Source organism: Corvus cornix, chromosome 18 (assembly GCF_000738735.6).
Source record: "Corvus cornix cornix isolate S_Up_H32 chromosome 18, ASM73873v5, whole genome shotgun sequence".
NCBI lineage: Eukaryota > Metazoa > Chordata > Aves > Passeriformes > Corvidae > Corvus > Corvus cornix.
This window is the reverse complement of record NC_046347.1, coordinates 9,408,286-9,434,367: the sequence shown is the minus strand read 5'-3', so window position 1 is coordinate 9,434,367 and position 26,082 is coordinate 9,408,286. Positions and strand designations below refer to the sequence as shown.

The window sequence follows — 26,082 nt, the reverse complement described above, 5'->3', positions numbered from 1 at the left end:
GGCTGAAGCTCTCCATGCCTGCCACAGCCGTGCGTGAGAGCATCTCCATCAGGAATATTTCCAGCATGATAAATCACACCAAGTGCTTGTGCCTGCCTCCCCCAGCCCCAGCCTCTCTTTAGAGATTTGGGTATTTGATTCAGAAATCTCAGAATAGTTTTGCAGAGCTGGTGTGTGAGCTGCAAATAAAACCAGCTCCTCTGAGAACAGCTTGGGTAGCTGAAATGATGACTGCATTAATTACCACGAGGTAATTATAATCCCACCTGCTCCCTGGGGAGCCATGGTAAAGCAAAGGCAAATCAATCAGGGGCCCAAATCAGGACAGCTGTTGCCATGTGTGGGTGGTTTGTCCTCAAAGGGATGTTTTCCCTGGCTGCATCTGTCACTTGTCACCTTCCCAAAGTGGTGCTGCACCCAAAGAAATTGGGGATCTGACCAGGAGATCAGCCAGTGGCAGGGCTGGACCCACAGAGTTTCCTGCAAAGGTTTATTTTTTGCCTTTTTTTTTCCCTGCTTTTCCAAAAGAAGGGCATGGAATGAGGCAGATGTCATGGGAAATGAGTCAATGCTGTCTCCTTCTCCAAGGACTTGCTGCATTTGCTGCCAGGGTGACAGTGTCAGACACCAGCTTCCACTTCCAGTGCTCATTACTGGTCCCTGAGTCAGTGCCTGCCATCCTACCCCAGGAGAGGTGGTTGCACAGTCTGATGAAGGAGAGGAAATATTTCCAAAGCCGATTTAAATCACCATACCTGGGTGAGGAAAATAAAAAGCCAAACAACCAACCCCACAGTGGAAGTTTGCTTAGAAATATTTTAGATCTTACTCTTGACCATCAAGGCTGGCAAAAATCACCCGTCTCTTCACACGCTGGCAATGAATTTTGTGTGTGTGTGTGTCAGACAGAGAGAGAGAGTTTGGTCCACATCTGTCCTATCTTTCCTATTTTTCCTGTTTGAGGACTTGATCCATCCCCCCTTGCCTTGCTCCTCTCTTCAGAACACTCCATAAAACTCAGTGCCCGTAACAGAGAGGCTTCCTAATCCATATAAAACATTCTGTAACAATTTAAATAAAACCTCATTAAAGCTTCAACATTTTCAGTGACACCTCCAGAGAAACACTCCTTTAGCAGGATTCATTTTCTTCTCCTTCATGTGTAACTGTCTGGAACGCTGATTAGGTGGGATTTCAGGAAACATCCATCAGAAACAGCTATAAAAGCTACCAGCAAGGAGTGCAAGAGCAGAAGAAAGGAAAGACCAGCGGTAAGAGCATCCCAAAACTCCTTGGATCAGTTCCTGGTCCTTTTGGGATAAGTCATTTAGCATTCTTGTGCGATTGACACTAACATCATTAAAAGATTGGTAATGAATTTCAGTGCTATATAAATCACACGGAAAACTATTACACTTAATACAAGCATTATGAGGCTTTAATAATTAATGTCATCTAAACTTCTTTCCAAAACATGACCTTTAAAAACGGATTGCTGTGGCCAGAGCCATCCCTCATCCTACCTGCAAGCAGCTGCTTTCTAGCCAGCCTGGGTGGCTGCAGTGGGGCTGTGCTGGGGAACCTGGATGGGTCCAGTCCCAGGAACAGCTCCAGAGGGAGCCTGTGAGTTGGTGGAACCTCCACTCCTTGTGCATCAGGATAACAGAAAACACCAGTAGTGAGCGAAAATCAAATCCAGCTTGTCTCGTTGTAGGGCACTGCCCTATACAGTGAAAGGGTGGAATGTGGGCACTCCCTGCCCTTTCAGACCTCCTTCCCTCCCGTGTGGAGATGCTCAGATTCCCAGGCAGCCTGGGTGCTGGTGCCTGCCAGCCCTGGAACACGCCAGGGGCTAAAGGCTGCACCTGGCAAAATTCCTGAACTGGCACATCCTCCTCTTTCATGAGCTCAGTTTAGCCCCATATGATTACAAGAGGGTATTTCATTTTAAATAAAATCTCTAACCTCCATTCACATGTGTGCCTTTGTTGTTCCATGAGTCAGAGCCGCTTGGGGAGGCTGCGAAAGGCTCTGCACATTTATTTATTTTAGGCTTTCGCACAGCATGTGGGTGCTGGGTTAAAAATAATGTGGCACCTCTCCTTGCGCTTCCTCCCAAGCAGCGGATCCAGGCAGAGGGATGTGCAGGGGAAACAGCAAATGGAGCTGCAGCTCCAACAATCCACGGAGTTAATTCCTTTCATTCAGTCATGGTACAAGCAGGATGAGAAAACCCCCCCGGAGAGAGGAGAAAGGCTGGTGTTCTTTGGCACTGTGAGTTTTATGTCTTTCCCTGTTTGCAGTGTTTGAAAAATAAAACAATAATGCTGCTGGGATAATAAGCAGAAGTTGTGCTGAACTCTTGCCCTACACCACAGGACCTGGCTGGAGCAGCCCATCCCACCTGCACAGGAGCCATGGGTGCTGCAGGTGTGGATCCCAAAGCCAAGCTGCTGATGCCAGTTTTGCTGCCCTCTGTGAAATACTCCACAAACACCATCCATGAGAAACAAAAATCTCAAAAGTCTCCCTGAGCAAGTGGTTCCCAGCCTCTGGAAGCCACCCCGTGGGTTTCCTGAGTGTTGTGCTGGGGCTGCTCTGCATCTCTGCCGTGCTCCGGCGTCTCCCCGAGCCTCCCCCCGGCCCAGCTGCCCACGAAATGACAAAAAATAGCAAGAGCCGAGGCAGCTGGCATGGACCATCTGTCACCTCCCACACAAGTCACAGCAGCTCCAGCATCCCAGCTTGTTGCACTTACCTGCTCGCTCTCCTCTTTCCTCGGGCAAACACTGCAACTGCTGGCTGAGGCAGACCTCCCCTCCCTGTGCCTAAGGTCTTCTCACAGCCTGGTGTGCAGGTAAAGTTGCTCAGTAGCTGTTGTCTGACACCGGGTCAGAGCCATGGGTGGGCTCAGGAGTGGCTGCCCTTTGCTGGGCGGATTTGCTGTTCTAATAAGTCAGCATGGAGCAAATTTGAGGGAGTAGGAGGGGAGGCAAACCTGAGGTTTCCTACTAGCTGGTGGCCCAAGCTGACAGGACCAGACCTTTTATTTCATAATAACCTGAGTGCCTTCGAAGTGGCTTCTGTTGAAAGGGAAAAGACCAGGGAAAAGCATCCCTGCAGATGTCACCTGTCAGAATCAATCTCTTGTAGCTGAAATGAGCTGGGCCCACCACCCCCCATTGCACTGCTGACAGCCCAGGGAGAGCTGTTGTAACGAATCACTTCTGTTCTTAGCCACTATTGAAGCTCAAATCCCTCCTCAGTAATAAGGTTTGACCTTGGGTGCATCCTAAAAGCTGCTGCTGAGGTGTCCGTGGAGCTTCAAGCTTCCACACTGATTTGAGTGCGGTACTAAAGGCTGCTGCAGTGGCACAGGCTGGCAGAGCTGCTCTGGCTGGAGAGGGCAGAGCTGCTCTGGCTGGAGAGTCCAGCCCTGCAGAGTCTGGCACAGCTGTGGAACACCCTGTGATGGGCAAGATCCCACCCAGCTTCACTTGCCCCACATGTGGCTGTGGAGAAGGATCCACAGGAGGAAAGAGCCCAGAAGAAACAGTGAAAAGTGGGGAAGGAAAAGTGATGTTGCCAGCCGGTGTTACGTGAAACAATAAACCAGAACAGCTATTGCAGGTTTTGGCAAAGTCCTGCCCCAAGTTTGGGGGGATGCTGAGAAGATGTAAAGTACTGATTGTCCTGTCTGGGACAGCCATGCCAAGTTTCTGTCCAAGAGAAGCATTTTCCACTTCACTGGTTTTTCCCATCATCAGGGAAATAACGCTATGGGGAGGAATTCTGCTAAGAGCTGCTAATGAGGTAGGAGAGTTTAGCTGTTCTGCTGGGGTTTTGGGAGGCAACACTGGTGCTCTCCTTCATCCTGGCCCTGTAATGCCTGTGGGAAATGCTCCTGGTGTGACTGTGGGCATTGTGCACGTGCTTTGCCAGGGCAGAAGTTGCTGTATGGGACAAGCAGCAGCAGAAAACCCACCTGAGTCTTTCAGTGCAAGTACATTTGCATAGAAGCAAAGGGGAGCGAAAGCTCAAAATGTGTATTTATAATTGATTATATGCATGGCTGCTGGGGGCCTCTCACACTGTAATGGTTAATTATGTCACTGTGGGAGCCATAGCTTCATTTGTGTTGTATTCAAATAACCCTGCCCAGAGCCCAGGCAGCAACAGAGCTGGTTGTCTGTCTGGAGAAAAATGAAGGTCTTCTTTGTTTGGGGTTTTTTTAACAATATAGAGAAAAGGAAAATGATGAGCAGCCAATTACTGTGTTAAAACCATCTACCCTGACAGCACATCCAGTTCTAACAAGCCTCCTGTAACTTTGTGATTTTATTGGTAATTCCTGCTCATGATCTCCATCCCAGGGAAGCCTCTGTCCCCTTGGAGTCCCAGGGGGCATTGCCCCCTTGGCTGCCTTTTCCAGTACAGAACCCATTCTGCTGACCAAATCCCTGCTTTGTCCTTACTGTCAAAACCCCAAGGGATTTGCTGCTTTAAATTATTCCTCAAATGTGAATAAGAGCCCAGGAAAACATGCTGAATTCACTATAATTGAAGTATTGCTGTAACTTTGTGTGAAAGAACTTACCTGGTGCAATCCCTCAAGGACAAATAACCAGAAACCTCCTACTGGGAGGCAGTTTTATACCAGTCTGGACCTGGAACTTGCCTATTTTGGGCTCTACCATGTTCTGGTTGAAGAAATCGAAACTTCCACATCTGCATCAGCTTCTGTTCTTTCTGTAAATCAACAGAGCTCAACAAGCCTGAGCACATGGCTCCATTGATTCCAAACAAGCCACCCAACAACACCTCCTCCGCATCTCATATCTCACTTTATTTTGAGTTCTTCTATTTAAAGCAGTCATGTTTTGCTAACTGGGGCCACCTCAGCAAAGATGCAGCAGGTTTTAGCCAGAAAACTGGGAGCTAGGGACCGTGGCATGTGTGCAAAGCCCTGCAGAGATTGAGCTCTCCCTGCAGAAATTTCCTCGCAATCTCGAGCTCCAGGTGCTGGGATGGTGTCCATGAGCTCCCTGGGCCCCGCTCCTGGGCTGGCACCTCCTGCAGCAGGAGCTGCCCACATGGTGTGTGACCCTTTTCTTGTCCTTCCCACGGTATCCAAGGAAGTGTCCCATTGCTGGACACCTCCATGGAGCTGCATCCTTTTTCTTAGCTCAGCCTCTCATCTTCTATGTGTTTTGGCTGAATCACTCAGCCTGGCTGGGGTTTCCAGAGCCCACAATATCTGCCCATGTCCCTCTCTCCTTTAGCCCTGGCTCTCTCCCTGCCATGGTCCCAGCCCTGCCAAGCTGCCTTTCTCCAGCACACTGGCTTGCTGCCCTCCAACCCTTCCCGCCGTCTGCTGTGTCCTTAGCTGTGGATTTGACACTGGTGGCTGGAGCCAGTTTTCCCTTCCCCAGCTCCCAAAGGAGTCATGTCCTGGGAAGGGCAGCCCACCCAGCACTCGGAGCAGAGTTTTCCAGGTGTGGGGTGCAGAGGGGCTGGGGGTGCAGGGAAGGGAGGAGGAACAGAGGGGCAGGAGCAGGGCTGGCTGCCACCCCTGCCCCAGTGGTGAATGGGAGCCACCAGCTCAGGGACTGGGGACAGATGGGTGGAAGCAGAAGAAGGGAAAGGAGGAAAAAAACGTGGAATAGAGGGAAAGTGGGGAAATAAAGGGAAAGGGTGAAAGGAGAGGCAGGAACGGGGAAAGGAGGGAGAGAGGGAGGTGAGCGAGGGGTGGGGGGGAGAGAGAAAGAAGGGGTGGATGGAGGGGGAGGGAAGAAGGGGAGGATGGAGAAAGGGAAGGAGGGATGAAGGGAGGGAGGGAACGGGGACATGGAGGGGAGGGAGAGGTGGGCTGGCCCCGCCGGCGCCATGTGATGCCCTCTCCTCCCCGGGCTCTCCCGGCGCGGCGCGGAGCGGAGCATCCCCGGGGCCGCCGGCCGCGTCCCGCAGCGGAGCAGCGCCCGCGGGGCCGGTGAGTGCCGGGACCGGGATGGGGAGGGGAAGGCTGGGGCTCCTTCCCGTGTCCGGGCCAGGCTGCCCCAGGAACGGGGGGGAAACGGTCCAGGAGGTGGCTTCGTGGAGGTTCTGAATTGAATGTAAACCCCTGAAAGTTTAAAGCCGAGGGAAGAGGGATCTGGGTGCGGAGGCGCAGGGCTCAGGGCAGGTATCCCTGTGCTTTCCGTATTCCCCTTGGAGTGGGAACCGGCCGGGGGGGCGGCGCGGGCACCGCCCCGGGCAGCATCCGCCGCATCCCCAGCACGGTCCCGGAGCGCAGCGAACCCCGGCAGGCGCAGCCGGACCCGGCGAGGTGCCCAGGTGAGGTGCCCGTGTGCCCTGCCCGTGTGCCCTGCCTGGGGACCGGCACCACTCGGGCGGCGGCGTTTGGCTTCGCCCGATTCCTGACGGAAGCACCTTAGCACGAGGAAGCCGGAAAATACCGGCGCTTCATCCCTGGGCTTTTCCCCTCCAGGCTGCTCAAACAGAGGCCATCTCTTGGGCACTGAGAGCATCCCCGTCCTCAGCGGCGAGTTTTGAACGTTTTGCTGAGGAGTGGATGTGTATTTTTCCCAGGGAATATAAAATCTGCGGGCAGTCAGGCTGTGAATGTTTTCCAGTGTAGCAAACCCCTTGGAGAGGGGAGTGTGAATTGAGCGAGGCTATCTGAGAAAAACCCGACCTGGTTCTTAAGTGAAGTGCCGGGGGGGTGAGGGGAAAGGCTGGATCATGTGTTATCATATGAACAGGGAACGGGGACATGGAGCCTGTCCTCACTCCTGCACGCGCTCCTTATTCACAGCCTGGAGAAGGTGACGAAATGTGAAATGTGGTGGTTCAGCCGCCGCGGCGAGCAGGGAGGGTCTGACACGTCCTTTGGCTCTTGATTAATTGCCGGGCATTTCATAAAACTTCATCAGCCCCTGACGCGGGATGCTCTTTGCAGCTTTTAGGGTTGGGGCTTCCAGGCACGGAGCAGCAGGAGCTCCTCAGGGGTGCCCGGGGAGCGGGTCTGACCTCGGCACCGCTGTCAGCACTGTGTCCCTTGTATCCCCCAAATCCCCCTGGGGGAGAGGAGGCCTCGTCGGAGCTCGTCGGTGCCTGCATGGTCCAGGTGAGACTTTGGAAGGGGCAGCGAGAATGGTGCATTCCCTGAAGATAGCACTGCTTCATCAAGACCACTGCAAAGGACTATTTCAGCTAAAAAAGAGCATTTCTGCTGAGTTTCCTGCAGCAGCAGGGAGTGCTGGTGGCATGACCCAGGCTGGCAGCTTTGCTGGAGGAGCATTCCCATGTTTCCATCACTGCTGCCCTTTGCTTTCACAAGTGCCTCGTGTCTGGGCTCCTTTCAGAGGCTCCTCTGCCGCTGTTTTAGAAGCACACTTCAGTCTGTCACGCCGTGACCCGGGTAAAAAGCCAAAGGGCAGGAGACTGGCTCCCAGCAGCCCATCCTGTGCCATCACACCTTCCCCTCAGGCTGCTCCATGTGACATCCAGGGGACAGAAATGCCCCTGTGTGGGGGTTTCTCCGATCCCTTGCTGTGTTCTTGTAGCTGTTGAATATATTCATTGAGCTGAATGAATTCCCACCTGGCAGCATCCATGGCACAGCTTTTGCAGCTTCAGCTTTATTTATGGAGAGGGGCGGGAATATGAAATACAAAAGAGAAATAATGCACAAGCCTGCAGAGATTTCAATGGTATCAGCGAACTGTGCAAGGCTGGAGTGAGAACCGGGAGCTTTTCCTAAATCGGCTGGGAAGATTCAAACCCCCGGGTTTAACATGGCATTTTTAAAATAACATTTGACCTAGACCCCATCATCTAGTTATCCAGGGATCTTAATCTCACTGAAATTAAAGAGGGTTTGGGTTCTAGGTGTGTTCTAGAAAGATGGTTTGGAGTCAGGGTCACACTGATTTTTAAAGATGTATAGTCACAACTTCAGGTATTTGTAGTAAAATATTTACTGGCAAAATGTAGTTTGTCAAAGGACAACACGCATGCTATCAACAGGCTCAGGAAATGGGTTGTTACAGATGAGTAGAATTTGTGTGGGGTCGTTTAGGAAGACAGGAATTACAGTTTTTCTGTTATTAATGAGGGAGATATCATTGCTTATCAGTGAAAACCCTCGTTAGAGCAGTGTCAAGGCTGCACCAAGGGCATTATTGGAGCAGCACAGCAGATGCACCCACTGACCCAGGATGACTTCTGGATAATTCATTTTCCCACCCAGTGCCCATCCAGTGCTGCTTGGTGACATCCCCATCGGCAGGGAGCAGACTCAGGTCTGCCAGGGCAGGACCTGGCTCACTCTCAAAACCCTACAGGTGGCCCTGGCTTCTTCCTGGGAGACATGAAATGATTATGACAGATGTTCCTTCTCCCTGCAGCAGCTCTGGCTGGGAATATCAGGTCGGATGTAGGTGGCAGGAGAGGTGCTGGTGGGTGGGTGCCACAGGAACAAGAACCTGGTGGTACAAAGGGAATGGCAGAGGAGTGCAGGCAGAGACAAGGTACACACAGCCAGGCCAAGTTTCACCTGGGCATAGATGTTGGCCTGGGGGAAGGATGGAGAAGAGTGAGACCAAGTCCATTTCCTGCCTGTTCCCACAGACTTTCCCAGGATGTGGCTGCACTTCCCTGTGCTGAGCAGGACAGCTGAGCCCATGGTCTCCTGACCAGCTCATGGTGCCTGTGCCTGTTCTCAGGCTGCTCCATGTCATGCATGGGTTTTCCTGCCCTGTCTGCTGGGACGTTTACTGTTAAATACTGGAATTGGTAACAAATCTTGCTAAAATCTGGGTGGTAGAAAGTTTAATGCCTCCAGTGATGTATAAATATTTGTTAGGTACATTAATATTCCTGATTATTAAGCCCAACAAGCTGCACAAAGCAAAGACCTTTCCTATGTGAAAATGGGACCAAACTTTATTGGCTGCTCAGCATCAGACCTGAGGAGTTGTGCTTGAAGACATCACCAACAGCTTCCATGGAGCTGTGTCCCAAAATGCTTGAGCAAAGCCAGATGCAGCAGCTGCTGGCTTTGGTCACTGGGTTTAGTGGCAGCCACAAGTGTCACCAGGCTATGAAGTCGTTTGCAGGAGGTGTGGATGACACAGCCCTTGTGCGCTTTCTTTATGCCATCATTTCACCGCTCAAGGCTTTGCAGTACAACCGGTTCCTAAGAAGGGAAGAGGGAGTGCAATCTCCTGGCTAACAAGGCACTGCTCCCTGCTATCCATCATCTTTAATCACACCGAGGGCACATTGGGCAGGCTGCACGGTCTCTGCAGCCGTGGCCAGCACGTGCAGCCTGCCCAGTGTGCCACTTGTCTGCAGCCCTCAGTGCTCGGAGAGCCCAGGGCCCTCAGGGGATTTCTGCCTTTCTCTCATTTATCACTCTGAAAATGTTCGTAAAACCCCTCCAGCTGCCAGCACTGGCAAGAAGAGTGGGAGTGGAGGAAGAGCTGTGGTTTCCTGTCTCCCCAGCTCAGGTACCCACTGACACAGGGGAGTGCAAGAGCCTTAATTAGCTCTTGATGCTATTGTTACCTCCCAGCATGCTTAATTTAGCTCAAGCTGGCATGCACTGATCGTTCAGGGGAAAAGAAGGAACCGAGGGTGTTGGCCCCTCTCTGCTGAGCAGCCTCAGCTCCTGAGCCTGGGCTTTACCTGGGGCTTTTCGTAGACCTTCTGCCGCAATAAAAGTTTATAGCCCAGACACATTTCATGCACAGCTCTTGAGGTGCTTACACTGAATTTGGGGGCTCTGCTCACACCCACTTCCGTTTAAAATAACATCAATATCTTACAGAAGAGGTGCTTGACTACTTCAATCATTACCCGCCTTGCTGCTGGAAGGACACAGAAACCTTGAAAAGCTGCAAGAAAGAGGATTATTCTCCCCTTTTAATCTACAAGGCTATTGTAGGACTTTGTGCCAACTTAAATGATACTTGGAAGTGAAAAAGGACCGGCTATTAAAGCCTTAATAGCCCACCAGAGCAGCCCAACCTCGGTGCTGCAGTGAATGGATGTGCACAGCTGAGCCAGCTGCTCTCCGTTATCCCTGGGTCTGTCCCAGAGGAGAGCAGAGGGAAGCACAATGCTGCAGCCTGAACAGGGTCACTGGATCGCTGGGTTACTGCAGTTCATGTGTTTGGGATCTAAAGCACGAGCCATAATGTACCTCAGGCAGAGGTTAATGGGAAGGCACCACTCCCATGGCAGCGAGATTTCTGCAGCTCCTCTAGCACAGTCCCCAGCTGGTTTGCTTTGCAGCATTAGATATTTCCCTCTTTTATTTGGCTTTTGCAGCTTTTTGTAGGGTATTGAAACCAGCAGTTTGACTCAGGTCCCTGACTGTGAACATTCTAACACACTGTGAGTAGGAGAATTCTGTGTCAGATTTGGAGGAGAGAGAGGACATTGGGAAGGGCTCTGCAAAGGACACGGCTCAGCTATTGTTAGGGTTGTAAACTTTGAACAGAATATATATAGGTTAGACCTGGAGAGCTGGACCTGGGGGTGTGGGCAATACTGCAAGCTCAGAGCTTTAGCTCCTGTTTCCCTCTTGAGAAATGCACTTTGTGTAATGCTTTTCTACAACACCCCAGGGTAGGAGCTGCTAGCACATGAATGCAGAGACCTGCCTGCCATCTGCCTGTCCCTGTGTCCCAGCTCCCTGCAGCCCTCCTGCGAGTCCGTCAGAGGGGGAGAGCTGAGGCTGTGCCCTCTCTTCAGGTCCTGCCTGTTTCCAAAGCCATCCCCGTTCCAGCTCCTCCCAGACCATCCAGCAGCTGAAGCATCCATCAAGGACCCTCATCCTTACAGCTGATCTGCCAGAACTGCTCTTCCCACCTTAAGCCCCATCACAGGGGCTCCACTTGCCAAAGCATCACTTCCGCTGGGGTTAACGAAGGTAAGAGCCTGAAACACCAAGGAAAAAGGAGACACGTGGGTGGGATGGGTTCTATAAAAGTTTTGTGGGGGATATCTGTGGATCCAGAAGGACCACGTGAATGAGACTGACTGTACACACATGGGCTGTGCCAGCAGCGTGTGAACCAGGACCATCAGGGCTGTTTGGTCCATGATTTTATTTGCTGGAAGTTGCTGGCTTCATCCAAAGCCATTAGTGTGAAAGAACTGGAGCAGAGCCATCACTCCAGCAAGTGCAGCAGTGTGGCAGAGGTGGCCTGTTTGGGAAAGGGTCTGGTGTGAGCGCTGGGGTGGGAAATAAATCTCATTTGCTGCTCCTTTGACCTTGGGAATATCATTTGATCTCCTTATACTTGGTGCTGGAGCTGAGGTGGGCTCAGTTATCAGTAACAACTCTCTCTGCAAACCTGACCCAGGCAAAAGGTCAGGGTTTGAGCAGTCCACAGCAAAAAGGCTGGTGTGGGATAAAGAAGGAGAGGGAAGTGGGTCAGCCTTGGGGATTCAAGTTATTCTCTACAGCATATCCATCACTCTTGCGCTGCCATAGCAGGATTTTTTCACCAAACTGTAAAAAATAACTGGCAAGAAATGAAGCACAGGAAGTGCTAGGGAAAAGAGGACTTCTCAGAAAAATTATGTAAGACAAGTTTAAGAGAGAAAATCCCAAGTAATCTCATTACCAAAACCAGTCAGCGGTGAGCCTTGCAGTGTGTGAGCTCACACATCGTTTCTTACTGATTATTTATCAGGTGTTCCTTTTGTGTGATGACAAGCACAAAATTAATAGGTTTGTTATTGCTGTGGCTCAATCTAGGCTTAAATAACTCATAACCAGCCTTCTTTTTATTCATTTGTTTATTTTTAAACCCTCCCTGGAGAGCCTGTGAGCCCAGTGTGCCCATTGATCCAGCGCTGCCGTGTCTATCCGTCAGTAATGGCAGCACCGTGCTGCTGCTCCCAGCTGAGGGGAAGCTTTCAGCCCAGTATTGATCCCTTTGAAGTTTGTTTGCTTGTAGTCACAGTTACAAGCCCTTGTTCAAACTGCCATGAGATGGGCTGTTTTATTTCTTAATATCAGGCTAAACCTCCTCCACATCAAAAGGATTTATTTCTTAATTTTTCCAACAAGTATTTTCTCTCTCAGAAACTGAGCTGACATTTCTGTGTGACACTAATGCAGCTCTTAAAGCTGCCTGGTGTATTTCTGTCTCCACATGTGCCAGTGGAGGTGGTAGGTGCCAGCAGCCCAGGACAGGGCACCTGGGAACGCTGTGGAACAGCTCCAACCCATATCCTCTGCGGAAATTTCCTTCTCAACGTACCAGTGCAGGATTCACTGCTTTTCCCTGCAGCCATCCCTGCTCTCTTCAGCTACTCTATGGAACCAGAGCAGCCCTGTGTTCCTCTCCTGCCTGCAGCACACCTTTTCCAAGCTTCAGAAAGGACTGTTCCTTCCCAAGCAGTAATTCCAAAACCAAAACTATCCTTCCCGGTTGCCCGGTTTTCCAGGTCAGGTTTGTGGAGCTGCTTCTCCTGCAATCCCAGATGGAGCCGTGGGTGCTGCCCTCACCATCTCCTCCTCTTCCTCTCCTCAGCTGTGGTTAAAGTCATCTCCCCATGTGCTCCTCACACCAGTCCAACTCTCTCTGCCAACCCACAGAGCACCAGTTCAGCTGGGCTCAGGCTGCATCCTGCACACCCCGTTTTGGAACTGAAGCATTTGCACCCTTTGGGTGCTCCATGAGCTCACTGGGATCATTCTATTTCACCAGGGTTATTAACAACCAAATCAGCCTTTTCTGGATTTGCACCTGAGGGAGCCAGGGTGAGTTGTGCTGTCTGAAGGAGAGAGTGCAGTGGTGGCCTCGGCACAGTCCTGCCTGCCTGAGCACTGCCAGCTCTGAGAAGTTTTGTTCTGAAAGAGCTGCTCTCCTTGACCTATTTTATTTTTTTTTGCCCATATCCATGGCCTGTGTTGTATCCTGAGAAAGGGATCACACTGCTCGAAGGCCCTTTATTTTTAGCCAGCCCAATTTCTTGTTGCAGCTTAGTGGGGGCTGGTCCTTTCAGTTCAGCTCCATCACAGCTCACGCTCTCCTGCATTTGATTGCTCCTACCCAGGTCCCTGATGTTCTTTGTACATCCATTGCTTACTCAGTGGGTTTCCTACTCCCCTTTCACCAGCTTCATTCCTTCTCCTTTATGTTCTGCTCAGCCTCTCCCACTACTGCAGATCCATGGCTGAATCTCTGATTTCCTTTGGCCCTTGGCTTGCAGCATGGACCAGGCATCCACAGCCACAGGCCACCAGGCTTGTCCTGGATCTCAGCACCCCTCCACAAACAAACCCTTCCCTCCCATCTGCTCTGATAACCTTGGCAGTGCTTCTCTTCCTCCCAAATGTCAGGAAGTTGGAAATGATGCCACATAAAAATCAATGGCTTGGCCCTGCTCTTTCTGCCTTTACCCAGGGCAGGAGGGAGCTGCTGTTTTCTGGTGAGCTCAGAGCAGTGATTTATTGATGTGACCCTTCCTGTCCAGGCAGTTGACCAGTAATATATTCATTTTTATCAGCCCATCCATGTAACCCAGAGCAGCGGTTTGTGCTTGGCATTAGGTCACAGATGTGGGCTCAGAAATCTGGCCAGGATATTTTCTTTCTGTGACTGTGCAGCAATAGGTAAGGACTTACTCCTAGATCTGGGTGAACTGTGTTAGAAACAATACTCATTTCATTTCCCAAAGGGTTCAGGCCTAGCAAGGGCCATGTGCAGCTTCCATCAGAAACTGTTTCTCCAAGGCAAGGAGAAATTCATTATAAGGACAGCAGATTACATTGCAGACCGCCCTTATTATTCTCCGGACTACTACCAGAAGGCACAGTGTGATCGAAGGAGCAGGAACAGTTCTAAGGTTCTATTTCTTGGAAATCTTTGGGGCTCAATTAATTTAATTTAAAATCCAGCTCCTGTTGGAAACCAAACAGCCATAGGAAGCATAACACAATTGATAAAGGTCATTGTGAACTAAATTCTTCCTGATAATCAAGCCAGCTCCTGTTGTTGTCCTTGAAAAACCTTTCACTTGGGAACCCTGTGAATTCTCCAGGCATTGGACCTGGGGAAGGTTTGTTTCAAGCAGACATTCTGCACCATCCCTGCCCCTGTCACAACAGGCTGGATGCTATGTGCCAGCGAGGCAGTAATAGGCATCAGTCTCTAATGTATCCGTGATTTCATGGAGATTGAAGTGTGAGAGGAAAAAGGAATGAGGCAATTGAGAGGTGCAGCTCTGACGCCCGACCCCTGCCCCTGCTGCTCGTGTCACACCAACAGAAATGAGACCAAATGGGTCTATTTTCCAGTGCCTGATGTTGGTGGACAACAAATCACAGGAAATACTTCATTATTTCCCTCTGAGTGGCTTTATCTGGACCTTCACATACTCCCTACTATGATTTTTGGCTCATTATTAACGAAAATGTGCAGGGAGGATGGTTGTTGATGGTACATGAGCCAAGAATAGATTCCAGTTCCTTTTACCATTTTGGCACCAAAATGCCAAGAGGGATGAGACACCCTGTAGTAAATGCTGTTCATTTTGAGGCAGCAACTAGAAAATATGGCTCTGGCTGAGCTAGGGAAAAGAATGGATGAGCCAGAGGATCTGTGTTTTGGCTGTTTGATTGCTGAATCCAAAGGGAATCTATAGAGATGGGAAATGGCATATTTCCTGGAAATGGCAGGTGCAGGGCTGATGTGCTTCTCTGCCCCATAACCACCAGTTTCTTCTTTAGCTGCTGCCTCCTAATTCTTCAGGGAAAAAAGAATCTGAGCATCCTTTCAGCACTTCATTCCTTGCTCCCCTAGCAGGGAGGTATTCCTCCTGGGAACACATCCTACTTTTCTTTAGCTGAGGGAAGCATTAAATAACAACACTGAAAATGAGGCTGGTTAGCAAAGCCAAAGGTGGAGGGAAAGCTTGCAGGACTGTGAGCTGGAGCACTTGCTTGGGCTGTCTGGAGACAGCAATCCCCTTCCTGTAGGCTGGAACCTTCTGGGAAAAGGCAAAGTGTGAACACAGGAAGAGCCAAATCCTTAATTTCATATGGAAGAGAATTGTCAAAGCTGTTGCAGCCTTGAGGGTGCAAGTACATCTGCTTCCTACCAAGATGTACTTGCCTGCTTTGGACTTGGGGTCAGATGCAATAATTAAAGACTCTCTCTCCCTCTCTCACTCAAGAATTTGATTCTCTTCCAGCAGCATTCCCTGCTCTTCTCTCTTATTGCTGCCCAGAGCAGTGAGCTGGAGGGGCACACAGACCTTGGATGTTGCATCTGTTCAGTAAGTGCCATTCTTTGGACTCCACAGTAACTACAAGTTTCCTTAATGTTAATCCAAATGAAACTGCTGCAAATCCAGCCCAGGACAGGTGTGGGGAGCTGTGGATTTGGGAGACAGAAGTGCTGGGGATGGGCACTGCAAGAGCTCAGACCTCCCCAGAGTGCTGGAGCAGCAAGAAACCTCTCTCAGCATCATCTATTCGCTTACATCATGAGGGAATTATAGTACAACATTATCCTTGGAGGCTTTCAGGTGTAAAAGTACAAACTGTGAGGACTTTTGACATCTCTGAGTGTCACTGTAAGCAAGTGAGAATTAATGTATTTGCATCTGAGGCACTAGAAAAAATCACCCTCATCCAGTCTGCTCGGCCGTGTTGGAACAGGGAGTTGTGATCTCCTGAGCCAGGCAGAATTTGTGTCTGTGATTTAATCACTAAACCCACCACCTTTACTGCAGTGATAACAGCAACAGTACTTCTCTTCCAAACAGTCTGTTCACCAAGGGAACACAGGAGTGATGGAGCCACTCTTGAGGGTGTGAAACAAAGCTAGTGCAGTTCTAAAGGGAGCCCAAGGAAGATGCAGCCTGCTTCTCGAGTCAGTAGCTTTTGTTGTGTAGCTGGATTTAGATTTTTTTTCTTTATTTCTTGCAGTGCTGAATAGCAGCAAAATGTGCCTTGGAAAATATACATGACACGGCACTTACCTGTGATTCATTCTGCCTTTATAACAGCAGTCAGCAGCACTATCTGCTCCTTGCTTCTCCACACAAGACCATCTCTCACACATCTTTTTCCTTCTTGCTCTTATCCCTTTAATCTTTTGTTGCTGTGGTTTCCCCCCCCCCCATACTAATTTAACTTTTTCTCCACTGCACCAAGATCTCTGATTTCTGGTGCTATTTTATCAGTCTGCAGGGCATCATAGGAACTGCTAATTTCCTCAAAGTAGCAAATGTGCAATAAAATAATAACAATAAAAAAGAGATGACATACATAAGTGACATGGGGGTGAGGGAAGTTTCTCCTGTAATGTTTGCCCAAGGCCTGGCTGCAGCTCTCTGTCCCCATTTCCCCACCTCTCTCCAAAGCACAAGGTGGGAGTGGGTAGGGAGGGTACTGGCAGCTCTGGCAAGAGCAATAAAAAAAAAGGCAGATTATTATGTCATGCCACTCTGCTTCGGGTTGTTTGATGATGTCATAAACACAGCATGGCTTTTGCAAAATTAGCATGATCTCCTAGTGGGTAGATCTACCCTGGAAGTGGAAAAATGGCAATGTTGGAGGGGAGTGGGATGGTGATGGGAGCTGCTCAGCGTTGGGGGATGGCCTAGCAGTTATGAGCAGCTTTGTTGATCCCTGAGTGCGGTGTCCGTGATCCTCAGCAGCTCCTGTGCCGGGGACTGGCAGCGCTTGATAAGGCTCTGAGCATAGATAAGTTGCTGCGGTTCAGCTCCATCCTTGGGGGGATCAGTGCCAGCTCTGGCTCGAGCAGCAGGAATTCACCTGCAGCAAATCCAACACAAGCCAAGGAGCTGCTCCCGGCCTGTCCATGCTGTGCCATTCCCACATCCCAAGCCGCGGGTCGGCACGGGGCGGCAGTCGGGTGGGATTTGGTTCAAACTCTCCGTCTGTCAGTGATTGTTCTAATGGCTCCTTTCAGCTCAGCCTACACAAGCAATTCAGGGCAGAGCTTTGGCACCCCTGCTCCCCGTGCCGAGGGCTCCTCCCGTGTCCCGCAGCTGCTCCCAGGCCCTCGATGCTGTTGGGAATGAGCGCCTGCAGCAGGAAGGCGCTGACCCTGCTCAGCAGCGTGTTCGCCGTCTGCGGCCTCGGCCTCCTGGGCATCTCCGTCAGCACTGATTACTGGCTCTACCTGGAGGAGGGCATCGTCCAGCCCCAAAACCAGACAGCCGAGATCAAGCTGTCGCTGCACTCAGGGCTCTGGAGGGTCTGCTTTCTGGCAGGTATGGTCTCCCAGCCAAAAACATCCCCTTGGTTTGTTGTGTGTCAGTGCCAGTTAGCAGGAAAGGGGCAAGAAAAAGGGGATTTTTAGAGGCTCCACCCATCTCTGCTTCCAAACTCAGGCACAACCTTTGGCAAGCAATATCATTGCCTCATGCCCGACTTTAACAGTCCAAAGCATAAATGTGCCTTTGCATACAGGCTTTGGTGAGTTTGCTGCTGCCCTGCCAGACCCCCTGCCCTGTTCCAGAGCTGCAGCCATGATGCCTTGGGCAGCAGCTAAAAACTTTCCATTTCATCCCTGCAAAATTTAGATTCAGGTCAGCTGGACCATTCCCTCTGTCTGTGCCAAGTTTGATGAAGCAACTTGGCTTGAATAGAAGTTGAATAGAACCCAAAGGGAATGGGAATCTCAGCGTGACCAATCTGAAATGTCACAAAGTTTTAACCGCTTTGGAAAAGTCAGGGGAGAAGTGAGGAGCTCTGATATCGCCCCTGGGGTGACCTTTAACCCTCTGGCTTCAGGATTCACATTTTTATCTGTCTGCCGCAGGTGAGGAGCGTGGCCGGTGCTTCACCATCGAATATGTGATGCCCATGAACATCCAGCTGACATCTGAATCCACAATCAATGTCCTGAGTAAGTGGTTTGGTGGGGTTCCACCCTTTACATCCTGCAAAGCACTAAGGGGTCACTAAGGAACCTCCCCAAGAAATCCCATTTGTGTCCTTGCCAAAGAAGCTCTGAGTTCCTCGACAGTGCTGCCACGCAAGGATGCAACTACATTTTTTACTATGGGAATTACCCAGTGTGCTCCTAAGCTTTTGGGGACATCCCTTTCTAATGGCAGGATGCCCATGGAGGCTCTAAGCTGTGCAATTTCACTGTCACTGGCTATTCAGCACTAATGTTCATCGCAGTGTTTGGCTTTTTAGTCTCCTCTCCATAATTTGCAGCTGTTTTTATTCCCTAGCAATTTTGCCCATTATATCGCAAGATGAATTAAGGATGGAGTGTCACAACTCTCATGATGAATTCTGCAGTCATTTCTGATTTAATAAACAGAAGTGTTCTGCAAACACTTAACCAGTGAAGCTAGAGAAAAATGCAGGTTCTGATGGTTTCCTATGCAACACTCCACACAGGAACCCTCAGAAATGCAAACACCATGGAGGTGAGACACTGCCACAGTGCCCAGAGATTCTGTGGATGCTCCATCCCTGGAAGTGTTCAAGGCCAGGTTGGATGGGGCCTGGAGCAACCTGGGACAATGGAAGGTGTCCCTGCCATGGCAGAGAGTTGGAACGTAAGGTCCCTTCCAACCCAAACCGTTCTGTGATTCCATAATTCTATGTTTTACTCAGCTCATTAGCAAGGAGAGAAACCCAGACAGAACATGGTCCGAGCAGGAGAGCTGGAGCCCTCTCACCCAGCTAAGCCCATTTCTTGCACTATTTAGGGAATACTAACCTGTTTTCACTTCCCTCTGCTCCTCTCTCCACAGAGATGATCCGCTCAGCCACCCCCTTCCCTCTGGTCAGCCTCTTCTTCATGTTCATCGGCTTCATCCTGAGCAACATTGGCCACATCCGGCCTCACAGGACCATCCTCGCCTTCGTCTCAGGGATATTCTTCATCCTGTCAGGTGAGCTTTGCAAGCCAGGTTTTTTCCTGACAGCCCTTGAGCATGGAGCTCATTTGCTTCGGTAGCTGCTGGTGCTCTCCTAAGCTGCCCTGGTGACTCTTTGTTGGAGTCATCACTCCCAGCTCAGCCCCACAGCCTGATCAGCCTTTGTGGGATGGATGCAGAGCTCATTTGTGGAAATGAGGGGAAAGGCCCCCACCACTCGTGCAGGAGCAGGTGCTGGGGAGAGGATGCTTCTCGTGGAACATCAGTCACAGGAGAGATCTGCAACTTCAAACTGCTCAGTTGGGCTGTGTCTACATGAGAAAAGTGAATGTTTTATTTATGGTGTTGTGCGAATGCTAAACAAATAGCTGTGACAGCTGAGCTTTGAAGCAGCTCCTACTGGAGCCAGCTCCCTCCTCCCAGTGCACACAGACTTCCCTGAACAGGGAATGTTTGACTGGAATGAGAGGAGTGCCCTGGGTTAGTGCAGCAGGAGTGCAGCTCCTTTACCCAGCCATTACAAGCACACTCCCACAATTTTTTTACTTTCCCCCAAAAGTCAGGCCTTCAAGAAGGTGCTTCTTCAGTAGCTTCATCCCTGATGTGTTCCCCACTGTCCTTCTCCAGGTCTGTCACTGGTGGTGGGGCTGGTCCTCTACATATCCAGCATTAATGACGAGATGCTCAACAGGACCAAGGACTCGGAGTCGTTCTTCAATTACAAATATGGGTGGTCCTTTGCCTTCTCTGCCATCTCGTTCCTTCTCACAGAGGTACCGCATCCCTGCAACAAGTGCATCCCATTCCCAGGGGTGGGCAGACTGAGGCTTTTTGGCAAAAAGAGGGCTCAGATGGGGTTTAAGGGAGGGCTGTGAGGGCAGAGGGATAATGCATAGCATGAAGGGGACGTATGGGGGGACAGACCCACTCTGGAGCACTAGTGGGGCATTTGATCACAATTTGATGCTGAGCATGAAAAGCAGAGGAGGAGATGTGGTTGTGCCACATTATTTACTGCACAGATCCAAGGCATGGGGCAGGGAAGTAATGGCCCTCGGGTGCTTTTGAGCATCAGCAGCAGTGCAAAAAAAGGCAATTTCTATTTTGTCCTGTTTGGGTGGTGGTGCAGAAGGCAGCCATGGGCAGGGAGGGCCTCAGGCCGTGTCTCTGTCCCGCAGAGTGCCGGGGTGATGTCTGTGTACCTGTTCATGAAGCGCTACACGGCCGAGGACCTCTACCGACCCCACCCTGGCTTCTACCGGCCCCGCTTGAGCAACTGCTCCGACTACTCAGGGCAGTTCCTGCACCCAGACACGTGGGGACGGGGCCGCAGCCCCTCGGACATCTCCAGCGAGGCGTCCCTGCAGATGAACAGTAACTACCCAGCCCTGCTCAAGTGCCCCGACTATGACCAGATGTCCTCGTCCCCCTGCTGAGCCCCGCCGGCCCCGCGCCCACTCTGATGGTCGCCACATCCCGACTCCGTTTGTCTTTTTTTAGGCCACTCTTTCAGGCCAATTCTCTATTTATAGGAGCGTAAATATAACCAGAGAGATTGGTTATATAACCAGTAGTGTAACCTAGAGAATTGGGATATATCCCTTTCTTTGTTTTTTGGGTTGTTTTAGTCCTCCCTGCATAACTAAGAATCTCTCCAAAGTCCTCTTCTCTCAGCTCATCCCGCTGAGCAAACAGCAGTTCTGCCTGGGGGATAAATCCAGGGCTGGACTCGAGAGCAGGAAAAAGAAAATAGAGTAGAACTAAGGAAAAAACGGTGTATTTTTTTGGTGTAGATAGGTAGGCTGCTACAGTTTGTGTATTCAACTGTATCATTGAATTCTGTATTTACTGGCCTGAGTGCCAGCAGGCATAAAAGATTCGTATAACTTTCCAAGAAGTAACCAGCATTAGAAAAATAGAAATTTCATCTCAACCGAACACTTACTGATTGGTATCTCTCACTGCTGGATATCACTTCCAACCAGGCTGGAATGGGAAATAGCCATCCTTTGATGAGATCTCATCAGGCTTGGACATAAGCAGGTTGTTGTTCCTCTGTGGCCACTTGCAAACTGTTGCTTAAAAATCCCATGTTAGACTGGAGGCACCCTGGGGTGCTGAGCTTCAGGGGTGGCTCCAGCACCCAAATTTCCTCTGCCATCCTACAGACAGGAGGTCTGAAGTGTCGATGGGAGAATTTCAGTGCAGCATTGAGTGGAAAACAACCTACAGCTTTCCCATGGGAAACATTAAGTGAAGGATTTAGGAAAAATTGTGGCCAGAAGTTATTTCAGTGAAAGGCAAGATCCCAAACTGGTGTAAAGTGATGTAGCTGAGATCAATGATACAAGTCCACTGCTGCAAAGTAGTTGGCTTATATTACATTTTGGCAAGAAAATGGTATTTTTGCTGCTTTTGTGTGTGTGTGTACATAAACTTTATTTTGAGGTTTTAAGTTTTAAAATTTCATTTGATGCTTTGGCATTTTGGCCCTAGCCAGCTGCCAGGGGAGAGCATCACTGGTGGAAAACAAAGGGCAGGGAAGGAAAAAGCTGTGATCCCTTGTGTGAGCCCCAGCTTGTCACCTTGCAGGAGAAAGAGCTTTGTCCAAACTTTATTTCTGTTCTTGTTATTTTAAACCATTCTGAAAATTTCCCTTCTGCAAAACAAAACTGTCTGGGGATTCGTAGTATATTTGAGCTTGTTTTGTCTTACTGTTAATTAAAAGAAATAGAATATACACAGTTTTAACCTCATTTGTAGCACACTGTGTAATGAATGTTGCACCTCTTCATTGTTATTATTTAATATTATTATCTATTATTTGCTATTAAATATTTATTATATATAAACTCCTCCAAAGTAGGGGCCAAGTCCTGGTGCAGCACCACTGTTTGCATCCATTATAACACCCATTCCACAGGACATCGCTGCAGGAGTATATCCAGCCAGCTCTGGAACAGGATTATTCCTCCCCAGTTCCTCCAGATAAGCAAGTAATGCATCTCTAGTTATATCTGGGTAGACTCCTGATTTGTAAAATTTTAAAATCAGGGCATCTTTTTGTAGACACAGTTCTATTTACCCTCAGTTTCTGTATGACCCACAAACATGACCCTCTCACTTAAGTCCCTGTTTTTAAGTGACAGGTTGGCTGCTGGGAAGGTTCAAGCACTAAAGCACAACCCAGCCCCACCATCAAGAAACAAATCTGCTGTCCCTTACCTGGCCCAGACTGATAAACCATCAGTTTTTCATCAGGATCTCCATATTCAGTGTGAATTTGGCTCCAAAAAAGCACTGGAGTTCACAAGCAATCATTTTGAGTTTCCCAGGGCCTGGTCTGGTTTGCTGGGCTTGATGCTGGTGATTTTTGGTGGCTCAAAGGCTATTGCCTCTGCATGTTGCCCTTGATGGATCCTTATATTCTCAGTCCTTCTTGGGAGGGAGATGTTTAGGATCACCAAAACTGGTGATGCCCAGAGGCACAAGGGCTCTCCCATGGCCACACTCCTGCACACTGGGGAGTGATCTTGTGGATTAATCCTGTGCAGTATCATGAGATGTCCCTGTCCACAAGTGGAATTTTCCTTTGCACTGATTAAACACAGAATTATTCATTTTATAAATTAAAATGTTTGCCTATACAAGTAGGAGAAATTAGAAAAACTTCATGGCTTCCTCAAGGCCCCAGAAGGTTTAGCAGAGTCTAGGGGTGAATTAGAAAAGTAATTATTCTAATTCATTGTACAGATTCATTGAAGAGATTCTCATCATGTGGCTGCTTTGTGAGCCTGGGAGTTCACACATTGACTTAGTGAGCACAAGTGCAGGACTGCCAGAAGAAATCTGTTAAAATAAATGTTTGCTGCTAGTTCAGTAAATGCATATTTTGGGTAGGAAAATGTGGTGTTTGCAAAGCATCAGCAGCAATGGTTGTGCCTCTGGGTGCTGTTCTGTCCCTCCCAAAGTGCCTGGTGTGACAGCAGCTCTCTATATGGATGGCTGTGGGCCTCTTAATGCAGTTAGCACACCTTCATGGACTGTGGAGAAACTTTTCCAGAGCCTTTGATCCTGGTAGACGTGATCTGGGTGAGGAGCTGGGGAGAGCCCAGCCACCTGCCAGGCCCACCTGTCCCAAGAACCACCCTGGAGCCGCAGTTCTCCAAGCAATAACTGCTTAGTAAATACATGCAGCACCCCCTTAGGACACCTATTAATAATTTTATCACCTCTTCCAGCATGGTTTCACCCCACATCTTTCCTTCTTCATGAATAACACTCAGTCACCTCCTTCAGTCTTTCTCCTGCCCACTTCAGTGATGGCCTTTCACGGTGTTCTGTGTCTGGTGCTTTGACTGCAAATAAAGAAAAAGTGGAGTTTGAGGGTAAGCTACCAATTAAATTAGAGGTTTTACCCCTATGAGTCCTTAAATTCACCCCATGGGATGAGCCAAGCCTCCCCCAGACCCGTGGGAAGGTGACTGTTGTCTGACACTGCACAGAAAATGGTTTGCGCTTAGAAGCAAAAAAATCTTGTTTTGCATGAATGACTAACTGGTGTCAGAGTGTGTCTGCACATGGCTGTGTCTCCTTTAACTACAGCGTGAAAGCGAGTTACTGGGGTTAAGGGTTAAATAAAGCCTGAACCAGGTGTAGTTCCCTGCTCCAGGTGCTGCTCAGGCCTGCAGCAGGTAAAGCATTTCTGTCCCTGCCATCAGCCTCCCACACACACACCTCTCTCAGCCTGGGTGTCCTGTGGATCCACGGCAAGGGGATGGATGGATGGATGGATGGATGGTGACTGAGGAAATGGCATGTGGGAGGTGAGTGAACCCCCAGCTCAGGGGAGGCTGGTTGAAGAGGTGGATGCTCTGAGATCTTCTCAGGGAACTCCCAGGAGCCACCCTCCCCCTCTGTGTTTGGGGTTTTTAAATCAAATCCCCTTCCTGTAAGCCCATAGAGGCATTTTGTGGTCTGTATCTCCTGAGACATGAAAGCTCCTCTGCCAGCATCCCCAGGACTCTTCTCATTCCCCCTTACACCACAACACTCCCATGGCCCCAGGTGCGATGCAGCCCTGGTGGGAACCATTTTCCCGTTAGTAGTGTCCTGAAAACCCTTACTGAACCATGGGGTGTGGATGCAAGAGGTTCATTAAAGACCAATCACGAGCAGTAATGAAGTGGCCAAGAATAATAAGGTTGTGCTGGGTCTTATTCTCCTGCAGTTGCTGCTGGAGCAGCTTGAAGCTCCAGAGCCCTTTCTTGCAAAGTGAAAAGAATACAATTATATCTAAAAATTAACACATAGGTGCAGATGACCTGCCCTCCAGTGCTGCTCCCCTTGCAGCTACAGTGGCAGTGGGTACGAGGAGCCACTGGGAAGGTTCAGGTGAGGCAGGAGACTCTGTGGAACCCCCCTCAGGGCAGGGATGCAGACTAAGAGCCCGGCTGAGCTGGTGAAGCTGCTGGTGTGGTAAGATGCGGTTTGGGCAGATATTTTGGGGCAAGCTGGTGCTGCTCTTGCCCAGGAGTGGGGCATGGAGCTGTTGATCAAGTAGGCAGGGGGAGAGCAAATCCTTCTGCTGGGGAAGCCCCAGATGAACTTTGCTGTTGCATCATCTGGACACAGGGTTGAAGACCTGTGCCCTTTATCATCTTTGAGCAGACAGGACCCAAAGGTATTTTATTAGGGTGCTTTCCAGGCACACACCACTGTGGCAGGATGAGGAGCTGACTTGGTGTACACAGCGTGGGGGTTTCTAGCTCACAGTGTTCTGCTCTCAAGTCCTTGTATTGCATTATTAATACTATTTGTCAAGGTTGTGTATTCATTTTCCCAAATGTGAGTTGGCCCCATGGGCTATTCAAGGTGTGCTAAGAAATTAGTCGTATTCCTCCCTGCTGATAGCTTGTTAGCTGGGCAGAGCTGGTGTGCTTGTGCCGGGCATGCTGTGTGAGCAGGCAGAATATTCACCTGAGTAAATATTCCTCCACTAATGAGAAGTAGCTGAGAGATGCTTATTTTCTTCTTCTTCCTTCCTCATGGGATTTATTTATTTACTTCTTACTTTTTTCCCCAAATTGACAGTCAAACCTACCTAGAAAAAACAGCTTTTTTCCTTCTTGTTTTCCTTGTCCAGTTTTGGGGTCTTGGTAGGGTCTCCTTCACCCCACTGCAGCACCCTTTGCTCCACCAGCTCTTTGTGCCCAAGAACCACAGCAGCTCTTTAACTCTTCTTTCTGCAAACTGGCTGCACCACAGCTGTCCTGGACAGAGGCAAGCTGTGACTCCTGGGCAGGGAGCGGGGTGTCCCCAGGGTGTCCCCAATGCCCCAGCTGCTCCGTGGGTGCCACCATGGCTGGGATGCTCCACTGACCTTTCCTGTGTGCACAGCAGGGTTTCTGTCTATAGCTATTGTGTAGATGTCAAATCCCAGCCTGTTCCCATGGATACAGTAGAATGTAGAGTGAGAAGAGCTGCCTTGTTGCTTTATCTTCATGTAGGGTTTTATATACCTCAGATTTTGGGTTCTGGTGGCCTCAGTGGGCAGTGGCTGTAAAGGGCAGGAGGTGGCTGCAACAATTGCCCTGTGTGTCTTTAATTGCAAGCCAGTCTCCCAGATGTAACCCCTCTTTTCACACCACTTTATCTTCAAATCTCTGGTCAATTCGGTCTTTGTGGAAGCAAGATTCTTTTTCATTACTATTACAATTTGTAACACAGGAAAGCACTATTTCCACAAAAAAAAAAAAAAATTAGCCTCTACTGTGTTGCCAGATTATATCCCAAGGGCTGGATTTGATGAATAGATTGACTCTAACTGGATATTTTCATGTCTTGAGCAGTTTGCACCGTGATGTTCTGAGGGCTCTGTCCAGCGCTTTTAATCAAACCACCTCGGAACTCCCCAAGCCTCATCCCTCTCTCCATTTCCGGTGAAAGGAGAAGTATTCACACAGAAACTGTGATTAATATGCCTTGAAAATACGCAGCACCAGCAGTCAAGGTTATTCCCCAAAAGGCCATCACTTTTGTCACCGGCTCCGGACAAATCTCCTGGCTGTGATGAGATGCAGCTGCTCTTAATCTTTAATGTTAGGATAGCGTGCGTTCATTTTCTTAGAGGCAAAACAAATGTGACAGGGGTGCAGAGAAGGTGTTCCATAGCTTGTGCTT

At 49.6% G+C, this 26,082-nt stretch overlaps 1 protein-coding gene across 8 annotated transcripts; it reads left to right on the top strand.

Annotated features, from left to right (window-relative positions):
• The first annotated feature begins 5,862 nt into the window (after nucleotides 1–5,862).
• Nucleotides 5,863–21,675, top strand: CACNG5 (calcium voltage-gated channel auxiliary subunit gamma 5). Of its 8 annotated transcripts, none has more exons than XM_039562479.1 (8): nucleotides 5,863–5,989; nucleotides 10,635–10,939; nucleotides 15,223–15,303; nucleotides 16,968–17,271; nucleotides 17,823–17,909; nucleotides 18,775–18,915; nucleotides 19,528–19,673; nucleotides 20,079–21,675. In XM_039562479.1, exons 4-8 carry the CDS (start codon nucleotides 17,064–17,066, stop codon nucleotides 20,334–20,336), a joined length of 840 nt encoding a protein of 279 aa, XP_039418413.1. In that variant the 5' UTR covers nucleotides 5,863–5,989; nucleotides 10,635–10,939; nucleotides 15,223–15,303; nucleotides 16,968–17,063; the 3' UTR covers nucleotides 20,337–21,675. The 8 variants fall into 8 exon arrangements, with proteins under 8 accessions (XP_039418413.1, XP_039418412.1, XP_039418411.1 ...); XM_039562478.1 differs by having other exon boundaries at nucleotides 15,220–15,303; XM_039562477.1 differs by lacking the exon at nucleotides 15,223–15,303 and adding an exon at nucleotides 6,959–7,126 and having other exon boundaries at nucleotides 10,762–10,939.
• The last annotated feature ends 4,407 nt before the right edge of the window (nucleotides 21,676–26,082 follow it).

Coding starts and splice junctions, on each gene's coding strand:
- CACNG5 (XM_039562476.1), top strand. CDS start 17,064: ATGCTGTTGGGAATGAGCGCCTGCAGCAGGAAGGCGCTGACCCTGCTC. Junction 18,916..19,527: donor GATATTCTTCATCCTGTCAG/GTGAGCTTTGCA, acceptor GTCCTTCTCCAG/GTCTGTCACTGGTGGTGGGG. Junction 19,674..20,078: donor TCTCGTTCCTTCTCACAGAG/GTACCGCATCCC, acceptor TCTGTCCCGCAG/AGTGCCGGGGTGATGTCTGT.